This window comes from Limulus polyphemus, unplaced genomic scaffold (assembly GCF_000517525.1).
Source record: "Limulus polyphemus unplaced genomic scaffold, Limulus_polyphemus-2.1.2 Scaffold4348, whole genome shotgun sequence".
NCBI classification, from domain to species: domain Eukaryota; kingdom Metazoa; phylum Arthropoda; class Merostomata; order Xiphosura; family Limulidae; genus Limulus; species Limulus polyphemus.
In genome coordinates, this window is record NW_013669958.1 from 3,736 (window position 1) to 14,783 (window position 11,048).

The 11,048-nt window shown below is 29.6% G+C and overlaps 1 protein-coding gene across 3 annotated transcripts in view; it reads left to right on the forward strand.

Annotated features, from left to right (window-relative positions):
- The first annotated feature begins 191 nt into the window (after window positions 1–191).
- The window catches only part of LOC106471002 (transmembrane protein 192-like), a 17,697-nt gene continuing 6,840 nt past the window's right edge, over window positions 192–11,048 (forward strand). The window contains exons 1-7 of one of the 3 annotated variants that reach the window (XM_022399637.1): window positions 192–310; window positions 1,850–1,946; window positions 2,611–2,687; window positions 5,592–5,685; window positions 6,472–6,591; window positions 7,675–7,729; window positions 8,140–8,374. In XM_022399637.1, coding sequence (XP_022255345.1) covers window positions 7,727–7,729; window positions 8,140–8,374 — 238 coding nt within the window. In that variant the 5' untranslated portion in view covers window positions 192–310; window positions 1,850–1,946; window positions 2,611–2,687; ... (1 more) ...; window positions 6,472–6,591; window positions 7,675–7,726. Of the gene's footprint in view, window positions 311–1,433; window positions 1,449–1,849; window positions 1,947–2,610; window positions 2,688–5,591; window positions 5,686–6,471; window positions 6,592–7,674; window positions 7,730–8,139; window positions 8,375–11,048 lie in introns of those variants that run through there. The other 2 variants (XM_013931587.2, XM_022399636.1) reach the window with 2 other exon arrangements.

Below are 11,048 nucleotides of genomic sequence, written 5' to 3' on the forward strand. Positions count from 1 at the left end.
GTAGTTGGCGGTGGGTGGTGATGGCTAGCTGCCGTAAGACTTGTCAAAATGCCAAATCTATTTATAGCGTGAAGAATAATATTTAAATTAATGTTTATTCTATAGTTTACCTAAAATAGATTAATACAAAACATATTTTGCTTCAAGTTTGAAATGAAAGTTTTCCTCAAACTTACCAGGTGGCGAAAAAGAATTGTGACCAAATGCAGTTTAGTGTAATTTTAATTTCGCACTATGTACCTGGAGTTAATTATTGTTATATCGATGTTTTTGAGATGATGGAGTATATGTGTTATAATTTGAATTAAAGGTGGGTCATAAAGAAAGAATATATATATATATATATATATATATAATAATGATATAATAATAGTTCTGTAACTTGTGTGCAAGGCTATAGTAAGATTAATGTTATTCACTTATTGTTAATAACACAATTAGTGAATTACTTAGAAGTTACCATACAAGTAACCCTGATAGTAATACTGTATTATATTTATAGTACCAGTAGTAGTACTAGAAGTAGTAGTAGTATCAATAACATACTATTACCAACTTCTAAAGTTACAACTAACTAAAATTATCTGGTTTGACAACTTTTTTAAGTTTTGTCAACTCAACAACCAAAAATCAGAAAGTATGCAGTGGGGCAGAGATTGAGTAGTATTTAGTACTAATAGTAGTAGTAAATACTAGTATACTACTCATTATTACTAGTTATATTACTGTAAATTGTAATATATTTTTAAGTGGTGTTGATGTTTCTCATCTGATCCAATAACTTGAACAAGTTTTAAAGTGCATAATTAGGAACTTTTACTAGCTTAGCTCTATCTATAAAAGTATAAGCACCCAAGAGTGGTTGTTCAATGTAGCCTTGTAAGTTTAACCATTTTTAAAATAATTAAGAGAACTAAAAATAACGTTAAAAATAATAATACTTCAGTTTGATAACACTATATTTATGAATAGCTGTTAATAACCTTATTATTTTATAGAGCTACAACACACAAAAGTAATTCATTTTGTTACATTTCATTTGTCAGATAGAATATTGTTAAGATTTAATTGTTACCTGGATGATGGAAAGGGAGTGATTTGTATACTTGAACTTTCTGAAAGCTTTTCATAAAGTGTTACACGAAACATTAGTTACATTGGTAGGGGTTGGAGAAATCTTAGTAAATTGAATTATAGGATGGCTGAATGAGAAAAAGCAAAATGTTTTTAATGCAATCTAGTCAAATTGTGCTCTTATAGAGTTAATATTATTGAAGTATCTCAGGGGTCAGTGCTTAGTGGGTCTTTGCTTTTTATTAGTTACATTAATAATATTGATTGGGGGTATAATTAGTAATTTAGTGAATTTTCCTAATGGCATTAAACTCTTCAATATTTCTACCTATGTTGATAAAGTTCCAGTATCACAGAATGATCTTGATCAATTGGTAAGTTGGACAAATATTTGACAAGTAACTGTTAATTGTAGTAATTGGGTTATAGTGTGGTTAACACATTTAATATAGGTGGGAACCAGCTCTGTAGTTTGACTGAAGAAAAGGATAATAACATAATAGTAACTAAGTGTACACAAGCCTTTGTGACAGCATTATATTGATAGTAGTACAGCTAATGGTATTTTTAGGTTGCATTTGTATACATATTAATACAAGTCAAAAGTAGTAATTATTTCCCTATAAAAGTCACAAGTTAGGCCTCACTTGGAATACTGTGTACAGTTAATTTCTTTGTGCTATTCTCTGAAGAATATAGGATGTGAGGAGACAAGGGTAAGATTTTGAAAAGACAAGGTAGCTTCGAGTTTTAAAAAGTTTTATTTTTTTAACAGGGTGATTCATTTATGGAATGAGTTGTCATCAGCAGTAGTGGAGGTTGTTACTTTCAACAGCTTCAAAGGGGAATCAATAATTTATTGCAAAATAAAGGTGGGTTATGTTTCTATTATTTCTGAAGGGTTGAAAATGGCCCTTTGTTGTCTGCATGCTATATTTTTGTTATGTTAATAGACAGACTTTTTAATTTATGTGTAAAAATATTTTTTAAACCAATACTAAAACTCTTAAAAATTTTAATTAATTCATTTCTAATCAAAGTACATTATTTTTCTCCATTATAGTCACCAACAATTTAATCTTGTTGTGTCTTCCTTACATGTTATGAATAGTTTTAAATTTTTTGTTGCACAATTTCACTGACTGTGTTAGAATGTATGGCATATTTTCTCACAGGTAGTATCAGCTGTTTCCATATATATATATAGAATAGTATGAAACTTGTTACACATGAAATGTTCAAGTAGAATACAGCTGAAAGATGTGAGAACTGCAGCAAGATAAATAATTTACCACTGGATGTTATATCTAAATATAGTAAGGAATGGTATAAAAAAACCTTGATTTAAGGGCACAGTTATCAAAATATTCACTATTCCAAATTTTAGGATACAAGTATCCATATAAATGAACTGATTTTATTCAGATATAGATATGCATATATATTCTTTTCAGAATTAGAGACGTTTAGCATTTGCTTTATATATACATGTGTTGTAAGGTTTATTCTTTTGACTGGCTTTTGTAACAATTCCAGTTAACGTTGGACTGAACACAAAAACTAGATATTCGGACATGGTGAGCCTTGCTAATCGTCTGTCAGCCGAAATTGAGGTAAGTATTTGTAATTTTCAGGCAGTTACATAAGCATGTGCATACTTGGTATTCAATCATGTTTGGTATATATATCTTCTGTTTAATAATACCATACAAATATCTACTGGCTAAATCAATTTGTCATCAAGAAGGGTGGATTTCGAGGATTAGGACAGGTTCAATGAAAAATTACAAAACTGGAAAATACCTAACACTCAGAATTATAAATCTAGGATTATACATATCTTCCATGGAGATATAAACTATAGGACATACACATGGACCACTTACACAGGACCCCCAGCTTAGAGGAGCCCTGACCACCAGAAAAAAAATACCTGAACAAGATTCAAGAAATAAGTGAATGTGACAGTTAGAACCATCCCAAATTAGGAATACATGTCAAACATAGACTCTTTTATGTTTTACCATAATGGTACTGTTTTATAAGCCTATCTATTATTTCATGGGGCAGGATACAGAGATATTTTTTATTATATTTAATTTTGGTTATTAAAGTACGAACAATATTGGCACAGTCAGTCATGTATGCATGTATTCTGCTAAGAAAGATTTGACTCTTTTTATCAATAATGATAAGTAAGGGCATTGTTTTGACACTTACAGCTGTATATCACATGTTGTGCCTAATTTAAGGAATGGATGAACAAACTTTCCATATTGCACAGTTGCCCAAAACTCTAATCTAGCATTGGTCCATTTGACCCATAACAAATAGAAACCTAGTTACTAATTCCATCCATGATTACCCAACTATTGATTGGCTCTTCTTTTTTTTTTAACTCATAAAACTGTAGCCTCTATCATTCTAGATGGCAATTTGTTCTACAAATATACCACCTTTTTTGGAGAGATAAAACTGCATCAACTGAAGATGTGTGTGATCTTTCCAGATCTTAAATTTATAAACTCTTGTCCTGTTGCCCATAGAATTCAACAAGAATAAAATATTATGTATAAATCATATCTCCTTTAATAAACCTGAATACTTCAAATAACTCACTCTTGATCCTATGTAGCCCATGGACTATTTTATTTTCAAGAGACAGAAAATTATCTTAACCTGTCCTGTATACCTATGTAGGAGAATTTATATTAGATTCAGTCTGATTCCATAGTTATGCTTTAATATTGATGATACAAGTATATTTATGTATCTTTTAAGTATCATTGTATATTTAGTACTTGTATAACATATGGTATGGTAGCATGTTACTTATTGCTTTGATACTGTCAGTATATTAATTATAGATAATATTGTAAAGGAGAAAATCAAGGATAAATACCTTAAGATTAAGAGTTAAAATTGACAGATAGGTTGGAAGATTAGAGAAGTATAAGAAGTCTGAAGATTTGATTAAAGTAGAATTTACGAAATCTGAAAGGGCTTATGAGAAACACTGGCTGTTAATGTTAAATCTACTATCAAGGATTTTTGGAAGTATGTTAAAGTTAAGCAAGACATTAGAATGGGGATTAAGCCCTTAAAAGATACTAATGGCAATGTTATTGTTGAAAACATGAAATGGTTGAGCTTTTAAATGTTCCCTTCTGTTTTTACGAGAGAAGATATTAGGAATATTCCTGATCGTGAACATTCAATGAGGAATGTTGGAATTGATGTGAAGCATGTAGATATTACTCCTTTAGCGTTAAATAGGAATACTGAGAGATTAAAAATTGAAAAGTAAAGCACCAAAGCCAGGCAAGGTTTTTCCCCAGGATTTTAAAGGAGGTCAAAGATAAGGGTACTTTTCTGTTATACCCCCGCAACTGTTTCTGTTAAGCCTAATGTTTAAGAACCAATTATATTATTTATTTTTATCACTAGTTTGTCTTCACACTAAAGTAAATTATAAAACAGGATAAATACATTGTTTTATTAAATAAATTCAATATAAAAACAAGTTTTTAGTGTTTTAAGATTAACTTGTTTACTTGAACTTCAATTCATTTGTTTAAATTCAGCCTAGGTAGGTTATAATATAAATCAGCCTAAATACATTGTATTATTAACACTACGTATACATTAAAAACTACTTATTGTCACTTCTAATAAAGTTCTCTTAATTTAATGTGAAGACAAAGTAGTGATTTAAAAAAAACTTAATTTAATTGGTTCTTAAACGTTAGGCTTAACAATAACAGTTGCGGGGGTATAAGAGAAAAGTGCCAAGCTAAGATATGTGAGCCTCTCTCTTTTTTTTTGTTAGGTTAACAGAAAGAGAGCAGTTGCTTGACGATTGGAGGGTTACTAATGTTACTACTATATTTAAAGAGAGTGATATGAATTGTCCTGGAAATTATAGGCCAGTTAGTCTTACTACTATAATGGAAAAAATTCTAGAAAGTCTGATACAAGAAGCTTTAAAAAGTCATTTAGCAAAATATTATATTAAGTGAAAGTCAAAATGGATTCACCAGAGGGAATACCTTTTTCTAGTCTGTTATTTGTTCTTAATAATTTTACTTGTTATCTAGATAAAAGAAAAGTGTACATTGGTGTTCTTAGATTTTCAAATAACTTCTGATAAGGTGGCAGACAAAAGATTAGCCAAGAGAATAACATTATCAGAGAGTTGGGAAAAGACTGGTTAATTGGACTGTAGAGTGGTTAAAGGAGAAAAACCAAAATGTTGTTATTTATTGGGTCCACACAAACTGGACCCTTTTTTTACTTGTGGAAGTTATTTTTCATATTTACATTAATGATATTAATAGGAACATAATCAGTTATTTGTGAAAGTTTGCTTATGACATCAAACTCGTGTATTTCTAGCTTTATTGAGGATGTTAAATATTACATTGGTTAGTTAGACAAATATTTATAAAATAACCTTTATTGCTAGTAAGTTCAAAGTAATCATTTTGGTTATATTTTGGATCACATGATTATCATAGATAGGAACCAACTCAATAGTGTGACAAGAAAAGGATCTTGACATTGATAGATAAGTCACTGAAGTCATCGAAGCAGTGCAGTGCTCTGTTGCTGGTAGTAAAGCTAATAGAATTTTAGGATGTACTGATAGACATAATGATACAAATCAGAAGAGGTAATTATATATCTATACAAATCACTAGTTTGGCCTTTCTTGGAATACTGTGTACAGTTTTGGTCTTCTTATCTTCAAAATGATATTGACTTCCTAGAAAAGAATCAGAGGATGGCTATTAAAGTGATTCTAGAGATGGAAAGGTTATTTTAGATGGCTAGGTTAAGTACTCGTAAAATATTTTTGAAGTTTACAAGATTATGCAGGGAATCTATAGAATAAAGATCTCTGTTTTCTTTGTGCTATATTCTGAAGATAATAGCATGAGAGGACCTAAATTTAAGATTGAAAAAAAAACTGGCTAGGCTCCAGTAAAGACAGTTGTTTTTCTAACAAAGTGATGGACTTGTATAGAGAGTTGCTATAAGCAGCAGTGGAGGCCAACACTTTATAGGAGTTTAAGAGGGGAATCAGTAACTTTTTTAAAAGTAAAGGGTGGTTTTAAATTAGTCCTTGTCTTGAGAGTGAGTAACTGTGCAGAACAACCTTGAAAAACCATGTGGTTCAATGTTGTCCATAGATTAGACTATGTCAATCATATTGTGCCATCAATTCTGAGTGGTTGTCAGAGGATTTTGTGGGTCTTTTACTGTTCCATTTTAAGTTGGATAAACTTGTATGTAACAGTTTTGAATTTGTCAGTTCAATTCTATATCCTATTTTTGTATCAAGTTTTGCAAGTACCAGTGTAATTGTTTGAATTACTTACTGTATTTCTGCTTTAGTCAGCACCAGTATTTGAGAGTGATGAAACCCCTATTCTGGCTACATCTCGTGAAGCACCTGAACAAATTCCAAATCAAGTCTTTGCATTGCTTGTCATTAGTGGACAACTCTTAAGTGTAGTAAGTCTGTAGTTCTTACATACAGTTTTCTTGAAAGTTCTAACTGTTAGAATCACAAGAGAAAATAGTCCAGTCAACAATAACCCACATTTTTAATATAGATGAATAGATGGATGGATAGGTAGTTGAAGAAAACTAATGTAGATGAGAAAGGTTTTTGTTTTACAACTATTGCATGAAAGTGACTTCAACAATGTGTATGATACCCAAGGCATATGGTATTGAATTTGTTTATTATTTATTTTTTTAGATTAGACAGCCTTTTTTAAGTTTAATAAGTTACTTAAGCCATACTTTTGGCCTATCCCACATGTAGTATTAAACTCAAACATTATAATTAAGAGGTATTTAAATGTAATTACAAAATTAAGGCATAGGTGTATGTATCAGAGTCTGAGGATAATTTTCAATGATAAAAGAAAGTTAACATTTCCTGTGCTTATGAATATTTTATTTCTATAAAATTATGTTGGTATTTCACTAACTTTATTTTTAAAGTGAGTAAAACAGTCCTACCATAATAAAAGAAAAATAGTACAAGGAATCACAAAAAAAAGATTATTAATGATAATGAAATCAACCAAGAAGCTCAAGCAGTTTTGCAGAATCCAAATACGTGCTTCTGAGTTGATTTCAATATCTAAAACAACCCTAATATAACCATTTTCCTTTAAAACTTATTATTTTCATGGATTTTAGTTGCATTTATATATTGTTTCCAAAAAATATTTTGTATCAATGTTTAAACTGTCTGTATGTTTAAGGTTAAAACAAAAAAATTGCTTATTTTCTTGACTTTATTTTAAGACTCGATTAGCAATATGTGATAGTTAAGAATAATAAAAATAAATGCAGATTTTGCATAATCTTAATAAATGGTCTTTTTTCATGATATTTCATGAAATATTCAAGAATTTTTGCCCCACAGAAAGTGAAAGTTAAAGTCGAAGTTTAAGCTTAGTAGCTTTTGTAATAGCATATGCGTAATATTCACTTCTAGGCCTAGAAATATAAAACATATCAATACAGATTGCAAAGTCAGCAACATGAGACAATCCAAATATTTATATTTCACTGCTTTAGGATGTGATTTACCTGACAACTTGAAAATTAAGTGTGGATAATTATCTCAATTATGGTAAAGTTGAAGTTCAGGATTTTTTTCATTAATACTCAAGTGTTATAGATATTGTTTATATTTTTAGAAAAACTTATTCTTGTGTATTTTACAACTAAACAAAAAATTATGTCCAAGTAAAGTTAAGAACCCAGCTCTATGCAAGTAGTTTAAATATTAACTGTAAACTACTTGAATTTTCAAAAGTTATCAAGCATTTCAAAAATAGGAAGATATTGGATAGATTTGAATTATGTTATAGTGAGTTGAGCAATAATTGAAAAAGGTAATGCACAATTTATTGAGGGGGGAGGTTCAATTCCTTATGCTGTATAAAAGCAGTTTTTATTTCTTTGTTGTTTTTTAACTTGAGACACCTTTGAATATGAGATCATAAGTATTTGTTGAGAAAAACTTAACTGCTTTTTCAGATTGGAATGGTTGCTGTATCATTTATTCTACCATATATATATCCATCTGAAGAGGCATGGAAAATCAAGCCTTACTTCTTATTAGTTTACTGCCATGTGGTACTTTGGGTCTTGTTCTTTTTGGGAGACCTGTATTTACGATACTATCACCATGTGCTGTATTGTTATGGCCACATTAAGTTCTACCAAACCACCAAGTTGTTGAGGAGAATGTTGTTTTACATATTTTCAGCAGGTAGGTGTATATTTCAATGTAGAAAATCTTAAGATTACAGAAAGTATTGTGTTCTCAGGACCTGTGCTGTTGCTTCTTGTAATATATCTATTAAAAGTCTCATGTGAGGTGCATATGCTTGGGTTGCTGTTGGGTATATGCATTAAATGCTATCTTTTACTGAATATTGGTGTTTTATAAACAAATATTGAAATCTTGTAAACTGTAGCTTTACCTTGTTCAATAGTAATGAAGATACATAAACCTACAGTGTTGAATAACATAGTTTTGAAGAAATTAGTGATAACTAATAATTACTTATATACTGGAACATTAACACAAGATACAAGAAGCCTATAAAATCTTACGTACATACTGCACACTTAAACTGATTGTATAAAAAAAAAGTATTTATTGGAATTTTTTTTTATTTATAACTTATTCATAATTGTTAGTAGTGAATTTATTTAAGTAAGTAACATCTTTATCAATTATATTTTCAACTCTTTATATCCATTCCATAAATATGTTTAATTTTAAGTTGTCTATTCTGTTTAGCACCATTTAATTAAAACATTTATTTCGTGATCTGTTAATTACTTGATTTGTGCAATTCTATTAAACTTTAGTAGATTCCCAAAATTTTGAACCTTTGCTCATTAAGAGCTACAAATTATCTTTAGTTCTGATATCAAGGTTTATAGGAGAATAAGTACAAGGTGATTATTTAAATTTGCAATGAAAGGATAAAATATTTTGTAACTCTTCAGTGGTTATATTATGTAACACATAACTTTGAAATAAAGATTCTGTAGCCATTGGTCCTTTTGCAAGAATAGTTAATAGTTGAGTATTTAATTTTGGAAGTATTAGGTAATAAGTGGTGTACAAAAATATCTTTGACAATAGATTCTAATTTAACTATTTCTATACTTTGGAACTATAAGGTAAACCATATATGTTTTTGTGATCAGCTGTTGTTTTAAGTTTAATTGCTGACAAATATCAAGTAACAGCTTGTCTACATTGTTCATCAAACTTACTGGCACCTGTAATTAAGTTCAATTGAAGAATGGTAATTTAACTTTTCTCATCGTTAGAAAACATGAAATTCTAAAACATTTAGTTTGATCAACATCTGGGCAGTCTCATTGCAAATTCCCTAGGGCATTAACTTTCTTAGTTCTCTGTTTTTGTCCGTGAATAATGTGTAATCAATTGAGAAGAATATGCATTATGTAATGGCAGAGTCATCAATATCTTATATTACTTTCTGCATAATAACCTACTCTGTTTATTAGCCTTGATGATGGTGAACTAAATAGTAACCAAAACATCAGTAAAATAAAAAAATGCTACCTAACTGGATGGTGTCAAAGCCTTGATGATGGTGAACTAAATAGTAACCAAAACATCATTGATGTTTTGGTTACTATTTAATTCACCATCATCAAGGCTTTGACACCATCCAGTTAGGTAGCATATTTTATTTTACTGATGTTTTGGTTACTATTTAGTTCACCATCATCAAGGCTTTGACACCATCCAGTTAGGTAGCATATTTTATTTTACTAAAATAAAAAATGCTACCTAACTGGATGGTGTCAAGTTTAAATTACTTTAAGTCCCCCTCCCCAAAAAAAGTATCTAGTTTGTTGTAAGTGATTTGTTATCAAATTCCACAAGTAGGAATGGTAAGACAATTTTCTGAAGCTTCCTTTGCTCAAAAAATGTATATAATTTTAATGTATTGGCCAAGTTATAATATAACTTGTATAACCCAGAACTTAATATGATTATGTGAATGGATAATGTACCTATTACCTGTCAGACAAATTCCAGGTTCTTTTGTATATGTTAAAATAATACAGACAATCTGTATCATCAGAAATGTTTGTTCATCAAGATTCCTGATCCATAAATCTTTAATCACAAACTGCTATGATAAGTATGTTCTTTCAAAATAATTGCAGAATGTGATTTCACTGTACAAAGTTCACTAACAAAAATAAAAGTATCTGTCTTTGATTTTTAAAATACTTGTATAAAAAATTAATTGTTTTTGAAGAAAGTGGAATCCTAAAATTAAGAAGTATTTCAAAAAGCAAATGCCTGATATTGTCTTCCATATTTTATTTTTACTTTTATGGTAGAAGTTTATTTTTTTGGTGAAGAAGATATAGGCAAAACTTTTTAAAGAATTCCTTAAAGACATTATACAGTTGATGTGAAATACAAATTGTGTTAGAACCATATTTAACGCAAAGTTTCTTTGACAATTATTTTGTGATGTATGTGTTAATATCTGATAATATAAGTTTATCATAACTACCTGCACATATATTTTATTTATTCTGTTATAATTCTGTCTTCACCATGTGTCACATTAAATGGTGTAAATAGTTATCTTCTGTTTTGGCACAAAATGAAAACTGTCAGAGAGATATGCTAAAACTGTCAGTGAGAAATGCTAAGACTCTCAATGAGAAATCCTGAGACTGTCAGCAACAAACATTAAGATTACACATAATGTTCTCTGTACACAGTAAAAATAAAAAGTTAGCAACTATTTGAAAAATTGCATTCTTGTTAGAATAAAATTTGAACTTTTAAGATGTTTTTTTAGTTTCTTTTTCTAACTATATACAGGGTGTCCCAAAAAAATGTATACATACTTTAAATGCTTATATCTAAG